We start from the raw sequence: 15,899 nt of genomic DNA on the forward strand, positions 1-15,899 counted from the left end.
TTTTTTTACTTCTCCTTTTTGCTCCCCTTTATTGGTTATTCCTTACTTAATGTGTGTGGGGGAAAAAAAAATCTACATATGGTGGCTGTCTCCTAAGCATCAATAGTCTTTTTATCCCTTCAAATCATCTCATTATTTCTGCCACAGATGATACTCCAAATCACGAATCAAACGAACAGGCTCATCAAGCAGACTGGACTTACTGTGGATGAATTGTAATTAGTCCCACATTTATTTTAATGATTAAAAGTAAAAAATGTTTAAAAAAAAAAAAAAAAAAAAACATAGGAAGCTAGGACAAAGTTACCATGAGTGTAAATAACGTATTTCGAAATCTTTGGAACCCCAAAAATATTAGACTCGGTCCTGAGTACAATGAGAAAGTTCTCACTTTCACCCGGATATCCTCATTATAGTCTGACTTGCAGGATTAGGAAAGGTCAATAAGAGTAACTTTAATTATTTCTGGATTCTTGAATCCATTTTTTCATGTACTCCACTTCCATTGCACGAGCCTGCAGGACTGACTTGGGGTCATATGCATTATTAGAGCGCAGATCCAAATGGTGGGCACCTTCAGGAATCATGATGGCAATCAAAGAATCGCTAAGACTCTCTTTCACTCCGCCAGCGGACCATGGATCCAGACCACCATTACTGGGGGGGGGAAAAAATGAAAAATTATTAACAAAAAACCTACTATAGAGTTGTTACATTATGTTTCTTTTTGGCAGAACATCTTCAATTGCATTCATCACAAAGCAAAAAACTCTTCAGATATTAACATATACAACAGTTCTTCTTAAAGGGACACTATCATCACTAAAACAACTTTAGTTTAGTTTGATGAAGCAGTTTTTGGTGTATAGACTATGTCCCTGCAGTCACACTGCTCAATTCTCTGTCATTTAGGAGTTAAATCAGTTTATGTAGTCCTAGTTACAACTCCCTGCAGCTTTCCTAAATACTTCCTGTAAAGAGTCATCTAATGTTTACACTTCCTCTATTGCAAATTCTGTTTAAGAATTTCTTATCTCCTGCACTGTTAACAGCTTGCTAGACCCTGCAGGAGCCTCCTGCAAGTAAAGTTCAATTTACAGAGCAGGAGATAAAAACTTTTACAGTAAGTTACATCTGAATGAAAATCAAACCGTTTTGTTTTCATGCAGACAGTGTCAGTCACAACCAGGGTAGGTGTGGCTAGGGCTGCATACACAGAAACAAAAGTTATTTAACCCCTAAATGGCAGAGAATTGAACAGTGAAACTTTACAGGCATGATATGTACACCAAACTGCTTCATTAAGCTCAAGTTATTTAGTTGACTATAGTGTCCCTTTAATGAATCATTCTGGGGTTAACTCGCCCTGCAGAATTGGTGAGAGAAGAGAATGGTGAGGCATGACACATGAAGGGTCCCTTTACTTTCTGCATGTTACCTGCTTTGTGCTATGCCCACCTTGACTATTATAATGGGGCCATGGCACTTCCAGGATTTAAAATAAATATCTAACATTTGTTCTCGATGGGTGAAAAATTATAATTAAATGTAATAGTTCCCCTTTATGATTAGCACTATGAAGCAAACTGAGTGACACAGCATGACTCGAATTGCATAGACTACTAATGTTTTAAATAAGCAATACCAGCATTGGCAAGGGGAGCTATCCAATGTTCTAGGAATTGCCTAAAAAGATTTTATTTAAAATGCATACAGTCTGACAGTGGCCAATCATCACCAGTCTGTACCCAGATCTCTGAACCCGTATGCATCAAATGCAGTTTCTTAGTTTGGCTTTGTTGGAACCAGTAATATTGGAAGCTAAAACACCAGGCATGATCCCTTTTGGTCAAATTATTACTGCTGCAGCTCTAGGATATGAATAATATCTATTTAAAAATTTATTTTTTTTAAAAAAATTGGCTTTGTATTGTGTTTTTATTTATTTGTTCTGCTGTGCATGAAACACCACGTATAGGATGGTATAGAACTGTACAATTTTGTGATTATTTAGATCTCATCTGCAGCAAAATTAAAAGTACATCATTTTTTCTATTTTGCTCCAGTGATGTATTGGCTCATAGTAAAGAAATATTTACTAATAATAATAGAATATTACTAATCATATGGCTTAATCTACAGGTAAATATATATAATATACATACATGTACGATATTAGCTCTAAGTACTTTTGTCATTCCAGACAAATAAAAATTAAACATGATTACATATCGTAATCAACGCTATACTACAGAGAAACACAAGATGGCAGTATTACAAATGTGTAGTCTTGCCTAATAAATGGAACATAAGACAGTGATTATTTAAAGAAACAATCCAGGCACAATAACCACTACATCACTTTGTAGTGGTTATGGTGCCAGTAGTGCCGTAGTGCCCTTCCAGGGTAAGGGTAATTGTGAATATACAGTAGCTCTAATGCTGAAAATGTTCTGTCTTAGATGAATGGGTAAATAGCCACTTCAATGTTATTTAACATAACAGTGTTTAAAATTATCTTTTTATGTTTTTTTGCCAATTACGACTTTCTTTTTACCAACCGCACAGCATAATTTCATGGAACTCTTTCTGGGCAGGAGCCTCGTGTGCGGTTGGTCAAATTAAGACTTCAAAGTAACTCCCGAACCCCTGAACCGATCTGGGTGATTTTTGAATATGTTGGACCCCAGATCAGGGCTATCAGGGGATATAACTTTTGTGGGGTTTCCATAGGTTTTCGGGTGCTTCCGGGCTTTAGAATGTGCGTCCTTTGCCCCACCATTTATCTTTTAAATGATTTTATTGTTGTCTGCCTGATTTCATTCGCCTTCTTTGTTTCTTCTCTAATAAGGTTTACTACCAAATTTATCTCCCAACCATGCACTTGCAATTTCACACATGCCCACTTCTTGACGAATTTCATCTGACAACCAACATCAAAATAGAGGTTTAATGTTTGCCTGCTATACACTAGCTGGAGGATTGCAGGGCATGTGCGGTTTGATTAAGAACATTCCATGTGATAGGATGGCGGTAGGAAGTGAAATTCGTGTGATATCTCTGACAAACCTTACAAATGAAGCAGAGCTTTACTGGAGCAATGTGCTTTTTGCAATATAGTTTAAATGGACAAAAATACTAAATGGAAAATAGCCCTTATTTCTCTTCATAATGAACTTTAAAAACAAAAAGGGGTAAAGGAACACTCCAAGTACCATAACCACTAAAGCCAACTGTAAGGATTATGGTGCCAGGACATTGGTAGTGGAGGCAGGGAGCGGCGCCCAGAGGACCCCAGGTCCCATTGCTCAAAAATAGTTGACTCCTTACACTAGGGGGGGCAACAAGGACCTACCGTCACCATATAAATGAACATATTTGAAATATGGCGCTGCGCAATATACCACACAGTGTGCTGCAACTGACCACCAGTGACATTAGCCACTTACAAGCTCACAATAATGTGCTAAAATACATAAAGAAATAAAGTGATGGCTTACAATGTGAAACATTATAATGAATATTTATAGAACTTGTAATGAATGCAATTCAAGAACTGGAATAGCTAGTAAACACTTCCAATCAGGTCATGGAGACTCATGTAATAGGCCGTTTCTCAGTGACCTGATTGGAAGGGTTATCTAGCTTTTCCAGTTCTTCAACGGTGTTACATGATGTGTAAATATACATTTTGAGACTGTCTGTTGGGTGATCAGGAGGACGGACACAGTATAACCAACTGTAACCTAACCAACACAGAGTATCTAACGTGTGTGGGAGCCTCGAGTGTCCCTTTAATAATATAAACCCACCCGGTATAACTAACTGTAACCTAACCTACACAGTGCACCTAACGTGTGTGGGAGCCTGGAGTGTCCCTTTAATAATATAAACCCACCCAGTATAACTAACTGTAACCTAACCTACACATGTGTGGGAGCCTGGAGTGTCTATACAAAGGAGTGAAAACAAATGAAAAACATTAAAGCAAGTAAATTAAGATTTAATTATCTTTTTAAGTTTTATATTTCCATTAGTGTTATGGAATGAAAGGACTTAACTGTCTAATTAAAAAGAGTTAATTCACTATAAAATATGAAGACACTATCCAGCAACAGCAACGGGACATGTATTCACTTCAGCTCACACTATGAAACGTATATTAATTGTTTTGTTTCTTCTGAAATCCCTGTGACCTTCTTCTTCTTCCAAACTGTGTTCTATTCAATTACACATGGAGAACATCAACACATTCCACACTGATGGTCAAAAGGATATCATCTGAGTGAGGGTCAGTGTTTCTCAGCAAATTATGTCGTTACTAATGTTACATACAGTAATTAACCGGGCAAACAAATATTCACAGATAGTTCGTGTTGAATACTTCATGTTTGGAATGAACAGTCACTCATTTCCGAAGCAAAATACATGATGGACCGCCTTACCTGAAGATAATATTGCTGTAGGAAGTGATGTTCTTTCCACCATATACAGTCGTAATCCATGAGGCACGTGGCCTGACTCCCCACTGCTTATAGCAATCATCAGAGTAAGCCTGGAAATCCCATGTGTGTGGTTCAAACATGTCATTTACTCCATCTGAACAGAAGGGCATCACCATTTCCGTACAGGCCTGGAAGGTAATAAGGCAGTTTATTCATATTATACTAGTATCCAGTGAGTTTCTTACACCCCGTATACTACGGGTTAAGACACGGTCTAATAAGGTGTTAAAAAATAAACAAAAACACCTTGGTCTCAAAGATTAAGCATTAGCAAAAAGGTGGAATTTTCACTAGTTAATCTCAAATTTACACTTTTATTATACCGTTTGTACTCTTTTGCACGACAGTATTTTCTATACCAATATTAAGATTAACCTCTGTGGTTTCTTCATTGCTAGCAACAATGAGTTCCAGACAGAATTGTAGAATCTGGCTAAACCAAAAAAGTCAAAAAAAGGTTCTGTTCCCTGGAAGGCTTAACTCAGCTTTCAAAACATACAAGATCAATAAAATACATACCATTAAATTGGAAAATGAAAAAGGATTATCCAATGTTTTAATTCTGGGTGAAGATTTATTACTTTTACAGATGGACAAACAGACAATCAACGTTTACCAGAGACCCACAGTTAAAACCACCTGATCCATATTTTGAAGCGGAGAATATTTTGCTCAATGTATGTATATATAAGCCTAACCAACGTGACTTTAATTACCTGATAAGTCCATCCTAGGTCGCCAAGACTTCCTGAAGCCGTTTGAGATGTATTGAGACATTGCGCAGTTCCAGTGTAATTGTAGTAGACATTGACAGCCTGGAAAATGTCCTGTAAAAGCTCTTTCTCCCCACTATTTGGATTCCTCAAATATTTGCAAACAACCTGCAGATAAATACAGTCAGATAATGGAAACACTACAATTCTGGACAAATATAACCCTCCCTCATTGGTGCAACATAAACAAGATTGAACGGCCACGTTGGACAATTGAACGATAAGGGTTATAGGGCCAATGCACAATCTGATAATTAAATCCTGCAGTTTACAAATAGATAAAAGCCATATACTTCAGGCTTCGAGGAATGGGGGAAGTTGGGAAAGGGAAGTGGGGGCAAAGGGGAATAACCATGGCATACATGTAATATTGTATTTACCTGAATAGGCCAGGCAGGAAGAGGCTCCAAGAAGTTGGCAGGGTAAGGATAGTCCACCATTGCCAGGTTGGTCCAGGTTTCAATTAGCCAACCTTTGAAATTACCCACATCCTCTTTGGTTTTCAATGGACTGCAAAGATGGAACGCATCGGAAAGCCACTGCAAACCATCACCTAGAAAGCAATGTTTTACATTGTTTAATCCAATATAGAATATAGTTTTCAGTACAAATCAAGGTCTTTGTGCTTTCCTTTACTTTGCTTTTGTTGGGCCAAAGAAAAGAAGAATTGAGAACAAAGAAGACTTCGAGATTTAGCCAAACTCTTGAGGGTGGTGGACAATGATATGTCTGCTCACCTTATGTCATTATCTGGTCCTTTGGTCATGGATTAACCTTTTCTTTTTTAAAACCATCTGCTCACTGGCTGCTAGTGCTGCCATCTGCAAATAGTTGTGATTTTTAGGTCTGAATTGCAAAACAAAAGAAAAGGCTTGTTCATTGTCCATTTTGTTTGTTTTGTGATATGCCCATATATTATCTCAGAGTTGCGGAATTCGGACAGATTTCCTAAAATCCGGACAAAATCGAGATTATCCAAAAAGGAATGCACAAGACTAGTGGTCATGGTGCTTTTAGTGTTCCTTGAATGTGCACTAGGAGAAACCACTGGTTCATTTAAAAAAAAAATGGCAAAGCAAAAAACTACCCATGAACTGTGTGTTCACTCCTACAGAATAAGCCTTGCTTAGTTAGAAAAAAAAAAAAGGAAAAAAAAAAAACCACAAAAGATAGATAAATCTCCAAACCAGTGAAGCATAATATATACATATAAAAAACAAAACAAAAAAAAACAACAACTTTTTATTGAGTTGTAAAATCCCAAGAAATATCTTATGATACAAAATGTGTGGGTACACATGACATGGTAAGATCTGCTTTTTCTTTCAGAATCACTCTTATTTAGGGGTAAAATTGTGTAAGTGTAAAATTGAGATAACTGATCTCCCTTTCATTTTTTATGTGATTTTGGGAGAGCGTTTCCTTTGCCTACATGAGGTTCTTTAGCCGACTACTAGGACCATAGATTGGTCATTTTTAATCCATCTGAAGGTCTGCTTTTAAAAATTTAGATAATATTTCTAGTAGTTTAATAATAATACCCCTAGATCAGTCATCATAAAAATGGAATCAGATCTTCCAATAGGGATGTATATAGGATCGTAATAAGTCACATTGTATCATTATGTTTTTCTGTAGTTTTACCATTTCAATAAAATGACCTTAGATCTACGTCTATGGAGACCAATCCAAGTTAGGTTTTCTAGGTTTGTATTACCCCCCCTTTTTTAACATTAACCCCTAAGCTAGCCTAACACCAAATCCCTACATTCCCCAATAACTTGCACCCACCCCAGCTAGCTAAATATATAATTTTAAAATATTTAAATTCATTTTAAAAACCCTGAGGGTTAAAAAAAAAAAAATAAAAAATTTAACCCTCAGGGGTTAAAAATTAAATACATTTAAAAAAAAAAAAAAAAAAAATGACAGTAAAATGTAGTCCGTGATCAATTGGTAAGGAAGTGGTAATTTTATTAAAACAGGAGAAAGGTGGGGGGGGGGGGGGGGAGATTTCACAGATTTTTTTTTTTGCAGGGAGATCACTGCTGATCTGTCTTCCTGCACTTCACACCAGGGCCGGACTGGGAGACATTTTTTTTTTATCACAGCGGCCCACTAAGAAGGGGGCGGGGCAGAGAGGGTGTGTTTCATCATCACCAATGACAAACACGCCCCCTCTCAAAGTGAGCATGTTGGGCTCTTCCAGGGCAGAACTCTGCTAAAGAGTTCTAGCATGAGAAAAAAAAGCCCTGTATTTGTTCTGCACAGTGCAAGCAAATTTAATAACATGCTTGCACTGTGTTTCCTTGCAACTTGTCTCTGGGGTCTCTATAAATGAATACCAGGAGACAAAAGGGCCAGGAAAGATATTGTGCATGTGTTTGGAGCCTGCTTGTGGTATTGCGTGTGTGTAGAGTGAGCTGATTCTGGTGTGGTATTGTGTAATAAGGTCGGTTTTAGTCGTGTTGTGTTTTTGGTGTAATGTAATGCATATGTGGCCAAGGGCTGTAGAGAATGTGTGTATAGGGGATGTAGTAAGCAGGGCTCGAGTCCTGCAGGAACTTTTTCCAAAGCAGGAACGCCGTTCCCGTTCCCAGTCCTGCAGGACCTGCCCTGCTACCTGCACACAGGGGCCATCACACACTGTGTTCCCTCTCCGGCTCTAACTCTCGCGAGACCACGGGTTACCATGGCAACGCTCCGCACAGGCGAGTCTCGCGAGAGTTAGAGCTGGAGAGGGAACACAGCGTGTGATGGGCCCCTGTGTGCAGCGGCTGGGGCCGGTATGCTGTCTGACTGGGGCGTGTGGTGCAAGTAGTGGGGGTGGGGGTGGAGCCCAGGGGGGGAACGTGGGGGTGGAGCCCAGGGGGGGGAACGTGGGGGTGGTAAGGCAGCCAGGAAGGAACCTTCTCCTCCTGCTCCGCAGGAAATCAGATCTCCCTCACTGCCTCTCCAGCAGGCAGCAGCCCTTCAGCACTGCCACTGTCTGACAGCAGGAAGTAGCAGACACTGAGTGTTGTTGTGCATCGTGCAGAGCAGAGTCCCCCCAGTCAGGCCAGGTCCAGATCATTGTGTCTCCCCTCTTTGACCCAAGGTAAGCCAAAGTGAGGGGGACAACAAATAGGAAGGTGTATTGTTGTTGTTGTTTTTTTGCATTGCATTGTTGTAGTATTTTAAAGTCCTTAATCCCCACCACAGTGAGTCCCTTGGCAATCCTGTGTGCTGCCCATCCCCCTTTGTGCATCCTTTCCTCCTGTTTGAACCCCTTTACCCCCTCTGTGATTCCCCCTTTCCCCCTTCTGTGCAGTTCATTCCCCCCTTTGTGCAGCCCCCTTTCCCCACTTTGTGCAGCCCCCTTCCCCCTCTCTGTGCAGCCCTCTCCCCCTTGTATGAATCCCCCTTTTTCCCTCTGTGCAGTTAATTTCCCCCTCTCCCCCCTCTGTGCAATTAATTCCCCTTTGTGTGCAGCCCCCTTTCCCTCTCTGTGTGCAGCCCCCTTTCCCTCTCTGTGTGCAGCCCCCTTTCCCTCTCTGTGTGCAGCCCCCTTTCCCTCTCTTTGTGCAGCCCCCTTTCCCTCTCTGTGTGCAGCCCCCTTTCCCTCTCTGTGTGCAGCCCCCTTTCCCTCTCTGTGTGCAGCCCCCTTTCCCTCTCTGTGTGCAGCCCCCTTTCCCTCTCTGTGTGCAGCCCCCTTTCCCTCTCTGTGTGCAGCCCCCTTTCCATCTCTGTGTGCAGCCCCCTTTCCATCTCTGTGTGCAGCCCCCTTTCCATCTCTGTGTGCAGCCCCCACCCCCTGTGTGAATTCCCCTTCCCCCTCTGTGCAGTTCATTCCCCCTTCTCTGTGCAGCCCCCTTGCCCTCTGTGTGCAGCACCCTCTGTGTGCAGCCCTCGAGTGTGTGTGTTAGTGTGTGTGTCTGTTACTGAGTGTGTCTGCTAGTGAGTGTCAGTGAGTGTTAGTTTTTGTGTGTTTGTTAGTGTGTGTGTTAGTTGTGTGTGTCTGTTAGTGAGTGTGTCTGCTAGTGGGTGTCAGTGTGTGTGTGTGTTTGTGTGTCAGTGAGTGTGTTACTGTGTGTGTCTTACTGAGTGTGTTAATTTGTGTGTGTCTGTTAGTGAGTGTGTGTTTGTCAGTGAGAGTGTATGTATGTCTGTCACTAAGTGTGTCTGTCAGTAAATGTGTGTGTCTGTTAGCTAGTGTGTATGTGTCTGTTCGTAAGAGTGTGTGTGTGTGTAGTAAAAACCCCTTCAGCACTTACCTTTCTCCAGCGCTGGGCTCCCTTTGCGCTGGGGATCTCTCCGCCCTGATCCGCCTCTCAGCTCCGAATGCGCATGCGCAGCAGAGCCGGGAAAGTATTCAAACTGCCCATAGGAAAGCATTACTCAATGCTTTCCTATGGACGTTCAGCGTCTTCTCACTGTGATTTTTCACAGTGAAAATCGCGGAAGCGCCTCTAGCGGCTGTCAGTGAGACAGCTACTAGAGGCTGGATTAACCCTTAGTGAAACATAGCAGTTTCTCTGAAACTGCTATGTTTTCAGCTGCAGGGTTAAAACTAGAGGGAACTGGCACCCAGACCACTTCATTGAGCTGAAGTGATCAGAGTGCCTATAGTGGTCCTTTAAGTCTATGTGTATCTGCATGCACTGGCGTACATCACGCGGTCACAGGGGTCGCACCATGTGTTGCGGCCCAGGCCCGTGCAGAGTAAGCGTGTGGGGGGGGGGGGGCACAGATCAATTTTCGCACCGGGGCCCCATGGATCGTGTGTACGTCACTGCACACACATCATCCCGCACTCACACATCATCCAACACACACACACATCCTTCAGCGCACACACACACACACACAGATCATCCAGCGCGCGCACACACACACACACACACACCATCCAGCGCACACACGCACATCTTCCAGCACACACACACACACTTCATTCATTATACATACTCTGCACTCACTACAAACACACTACATTCACTACAAACTACATACACTGCATTCATTATACACACCCTGCACTCACTACAAACACACTACATTTATTATACACACTGCACTCACTACAAACACACTACATTCATTATACACACACTCTGCACTCACTACAAACACACTACATTTATTATACACACTGCACTCACTACAATCACATTACATTCACTATACACACTCGGAACTTACTTCAAACACACTACATTCATTATACACACTGAACTCACTACAAATACACTACATTAATTATACACACTGCACTCACTACACACACTGCATTCATTATACACACTATGCACTCACTACAAACAGACTACATTCATTATACATACTCTGCACTTACTACAAACACACTGCATTCATTATACACACTCTGCACTCACTATAAACACTACATTTATTATACACACTGCACTCACTACATTCATTATACATACTCTGCACTCACTACAAACACACTGCATTCACTAGACACACTACATTCATTATACACACTCTGCACTCACTACAGACACACTGCATTCATTATACACACACTGCAGTCACTACAAACACACTACATTCATTATACACACTCTGCACTCACTACAAACACACTACATTTATTATACACACTGCACTCACTACATTCATTATACACACTCTGCACTCACTACAAACACACTGCATTCATTATACACACTGCACTCACTAGACACACTACATTAATTATACACATTCTGCACTCACTACAAACACACTGCATTCATTATACACACTCTGCACTCACTACAGACACACTGCATTCATTATAAACACTCTGCACTCACTACAAACACACTACATTCATTATACACACTCTGCACTCACTACAAACACACTACATTCACTATACACACTCTGCACTCACTACAAACACACTACATTCACTATACACACTCTGCAGTCACTACAAACACACTACATTCACTATACACACTCTGCAGTCACTACAAACACTAAATTCATTATACACATTCTGCACTCACTACAGACACTAAATTCATTATACACATTCTGCACTCACTACAAAAACACTACATTTATTATGCAGACTGCACTCACTACAAACACAGTACATTCATTATACACACCCTGAACTGCACTATATGCATAGGAGTGTAATTTTTTTTTTTTAGGGGGGGTGGGGGGGGGGGGGGATGGGAATCATGGGTGAGTTCCCACACTTTTTTCTCCAGGACTTGATCCCTGGTAGTAAGTGTGTGCATACAGACTATAGTGTGTGTATATATAAATATGTGATGTAGTGTTTGTAGAGGTTGTAGAGAGTGTGTGTTTAGGGGTGTAGTATGTGTTTGTTTACAATGAATCTAGTGTGTTTATAAGGGATCCAGAGTGTGTATTTTAGGAATGTAGTGTGTATACAGGAGTCTAGTGTGTGTTTGAAGGACCCAGAATGTGTAGGAGATCTAGTGAATGTGTATATATAACCGATTCAGAGTGTATAAAGTGATCTAGTGTGTGTATATGATCCAGAGTGTGTATATGATCCATTATAAATATGTTTGGAAGTATTGTGTGTGTGATGGATGCTGTGTTTGAGGGGGCTGTGTGTGTGGGTGCTGTTTATGATGTGTGTGAGGGTGCTGTGTGTAAGGGTGATGGGTGTGATGGGTGTGAGAGTGCTGTGTGTGATGGGTGTGAGAGTGCTGTGTGTGATGGGTGTGAGAGTGCTATGTGTGATGGGTGTGACAGTGTTATGTGTGATGGGTGTGACAGTGTTATGTGTGTGACAGTGTTATGTGTGATGGGTGTGAGAGTGTTATGTGTGATGGGTGTGAGAGTGTTATGTGTGATGGGTGTGAGAGTGTTATGTGTGATGGGTGTGAGAGTGTTATGTGTGATGGGTGTGACAGTGTTATGTGTGATGGGTGTGACAGTGTTATGTGTGATGGGTGTGAGAGTGTTATGTGTGATGGGTGTGACAGTGTTATGTGTGATGGGTGTGACAGTGTTATGTGTGATGGGTGTGACAGTGTTATGTGTGATGGGTGTGACAGTGTTATGTGTGATGGGTGTGACAGTGTTATGTGTGATGGGTGTGACAGTGTTATGTGTGATGGGTGTGACAGTGTTATGTGTGCGAGAGTGATGGGTGTGACAGTGTTATGTGTGCGAGAGTGATGGGTGTGACAGTGTTATGTGTGCGAGAGTGATGGGTGTGACAGTGTTATGTGTGCGAGAGTGATGGGTGTGACAGTGTTATGTCACAGTGTTTGGGGGGGTAAAAATTATTTTTTTACAAAATAAGCAGGCATTATGTCCCCCCCTCCCTTCTTACCTTTAGCCTGGGAGGGGGGGACCGGCACGGTGGTACCAAGGAGAGAGAGAGGGGGATTCAGGCACTCTCACACCATCCCTGGTGGTCCAGTGGTGAGTGAACTCTCGCGAGATCCGGTCATTGCCATGGCAACGCTCCAGATCTCACAAGAGGAACCCGGCGGAGCTGCAAGATAGAGCTCCGCCGGGTCCTCCTCTCCCTCCCCAGCCGCATGTCGGTCCAAGTGGGCCAGTGAGGGAGATCTTTGATCTCCCCACGGCCCATAAAGGCACACAGCAGGGCCAGCGCTCGGATAGTGCCGGCCCTGCATAGACTGGCAGGAGATGTCCTGTGACCTCCCCTGCCGGCCTCGGCATTTGCCCGGTGAGCCCGATGGCCAGTCCAGGCCTGCTTCACACTGACCGCGGAAGCACAGAGAGGCGGATCAGAAGTCCCTGCAGCACATGTGCTCACTCTGACAGGCGGTCTGCAATCTGAGGTTAACTTTAGTAAATGACGGAAATTTTCCGTCAAGGGTCCTTAATGCAAGGACAAGCTTGACGGAAAATTTTCGTCTTTGGTCGGGAAGGGGTTAATGCAGTAGATCTGGTGTCAATAAAAGTTTTGCTACCCCGTCTAAACGTAGAAAATTCCTGACAACTCACACTTTAGTGAATAACCCAGTGATTTATGTAAAAAAAAAAAAAAACTGCTTCACTACTCACCGGTTTCTGACAAATGGTTAATAGCTGCCCATGAATTTAAGATGCTTTCCGAGCATCCTGGTCCACTTTTCTTAAAATCATTTGTGACGGTTTGATAAAACGTATTGCAAGGAACCAAATCTTCAAACTGCCAGATAGGAGCAGAGGATGCAAGAGCCCTTCAGAAAAAAAAAATAAGAAAAAAGCAATTGGATTGTAGATAAGAGATTGCTACTCTTGAGCACCGCAACTGTTGAATCAATCTTTTATTTCAAAATCTTCATTTTAACCAACACCTTGCAAATCACAGTGAAATGGTTCATAGATAATCCTTTATAATAATAAATAGGAAAAAGAGAAAAGAAGAGACTAAAGATTAGAGGAAGGTAGGAATGAAGACGTGTTTCTTGAATCTTGCCATACCCCGGGGAAGACTTATGGAAGTCCAACCTTGTGGGGGTAAAGAGCTCCATATGCAGAAATGGGGGGCCCCCAGTGTAGGGTTGGAAAGACTCAGCTTTTTTATGTTTTGGAGTGCTTTTTACACCAGGAATGCAATCTAAAACTAGGCCAGGAACCTCACTGAAAGTCAGTGCAGATAATTGAACCCCAGAGGTGATGGAAGCATCAAAATAGTCTTACCATTCATGTTGCTGCATTCCACACTACTTGATGAGTAAATAGGCAAGCTCTGCATCAATGATAATCCTGCTATCTAGTACAGACAGGAAGCAATGACGGCACAAAATGGGTATTTTATGCTTGGACTAGCTAAAAACGATAATAACATCCTTAGGGCCCATAGGGGTAACTTTTACCTAATTTGACAATGGCTGATTTAGACTACAGCTTCTGTAGCCAGCATTCTGAGCCTACATAGGTTGTGTAAGATCCCAGCCTGAGTGAGCCTGCTGCATTGTCTGACATTTAAAATGGCAGTCAGCATGTGAACTGAAAGCATAGAGTCATAGACAAAACAGGTCCAGCTAGGTATGATAGTGTAGGAAGTAGATCAATTGCATTGTCCATCACTCCCACATTACCCTACGTGGCCAAGCATCATACGATGATCATTGGTGTGGAAGGTACCGAACAGGACTAGCATGGCCAAGAAGTATAAGCAGTTCCTGTCCATGGTGATGGGGAGATCACCTGTAAAGCAGACTGAAGAGCAGCCTTGAGATACACTCTGTTACTCTGTTAACTAAGCACATTGGCATCTCTGTATGAGTTGCTGTCTCACCCATGCCATTGTTGTGTTCATTTTTGCATTGGCTGCACTATGCAGCTTATCATGCTCAGGGAAATTCTAGCACAGGCTGGGAGTCAAATAAATATTTGATGTAATGGGAATGTGGGGCAACCACTTGCTATGAAACTTTATATGAAATAATTCCCATCAACTTCATCCAGTGATTAGTTGACCCAGACAAAAAAAAAAGTCCTCAACAGCTTTATATAGCAAGTTGCTATCTGAATGGCAAAAATGAAAGGTTGCCATTTACGCGCAGCTCAGCGCCCCGGAAAAGGGAGCTAAAGATCCAAGATACAACAGTGGGAGGTGGACCTAGGGGGGCCTTAGAAGGAGAGGACTGGGTAGATATATGGGAAGCGACGGCTAAGACGTCGATCTGTGTACTACACCAGGAACAATCCTATAAAATGCTTATGAGATGGTACACCACACCTGTTCAGCTCCATAAAAATGGGGAAAACCTCGACAGACATGTTGGAAGGGATGCGGTGGCAAAGGCACCTTCGTCCACATGTGGTGGGAATGCCCTGAAGTAACCAAATACTGGAAGAGTATCCAATAACTACTGACAGATGTACTAACACGACACATTGATTTAGACCCCTGGGCGATCCTATTGTCCCGACCAACAGACGGCCTCCCTAGGAAGGAACAACAGCTTCTAAATAAACTCACACTGGCAGCAAGAAGAGCTCTTGCACAGATGTGACTAAAACCCACGGTTCCCACCGATAACGACGTGATAGTAAAAATCAAAGACACATATCTGATGGGCAAACTCACAGCCCAAATTAGAAACACGGAAAAATCATTCCAAAAAATCTGGCAACCCTGGGAAGTATATGCTAATGAATGACACCACATAGACTAGACAGGGTGAGTGGTCCATACGGAGACCTAAACCCGCCAGGCGCCCCGATGAACAGCACGCCACTCCCCCGCACCCTCACTCCAGCCCACAGCCCCCCCCCCCCCCCCAATTCCCCGTCCACCTCCCATATTGCCAAACATACGGTGCACAGTATTGGACAACGAAACGGTCTCATACGCCTACCTGGAACCACAGGTGAAACACACAGGGTAACCCAGATAGGCAGCGAAAACAGGATGAAAAACACATAGGAAAGCTCATGTTGTGAACGCTCACAGTGGTAGAATGACCACCACACACACACGACCCGGCTAGAAGTCCCTTAGGGAATAACCCCAAAGGGGGGACGAACGCATCATAAGGGCCATCAACAACTTCACGGAGAATGTTCCCAACTGGGGAGTACACAACACGGACATAGATGTACATTACCTTAAGGGACAGACCTACACGACGTCCGCGGCCACTATAGTACGAAATCAGTCCAGACGCAATAGCGA

The 15,899-nt window shown here is 42.5% G+C and overlaps 1 protein-coding gene across 1 annotated transcript in view; it reads right to left on the minus strand.

The window, feature by feature from the left end:
• Nucleotides 1–108: 108 nt before the first annotated feature.
• The window catches only part of PRCP (prolylcarboxypeptidase), a 38,054-nt gene continuing 22,263 nt past the window's right edge, over nt 109–15,899 (minus strand). Inside the window, exons 5-9 of the mRNA XM_063444965.1 lie at nt 13,295–13,452; nt 5,659–5,831; nt 5,222–5,386; nt 4,446–4,633; nt 109–657 (exon numbers count right to left, since the gene is read on the minus strand). Coding sequence (XP_063301035.1) covers nt 456–657; nt 4,446–4,633; nt 5,222–5,386; nt 5,659–5,831; nt 13,295–13,452 — 886 coding nt within the window. The 3' untranslated portion in view covers nt 109–455. The remainder of the gene's footprint in view (nt 658–4,445; nt 4,634–5,221; nt 5,387–5,658; nt 5,832–13,294; nt 13,453–15,899) is intronic.

This window comes from Pelobates fuscus, chromosome 1 (assembly GCF_036172605.1).
Source record: "Pelobates fuscus isolate aPelFus1 chromosome 1, aPelFus1.pri, whole genome shotgun sequence".
Classification (NCBI taxonomy): Eukaryota; Metazoa; Chordata; class Amphibia; order Anura; family Pelobatidae; genus Pelobates; species Pelobates fuscus.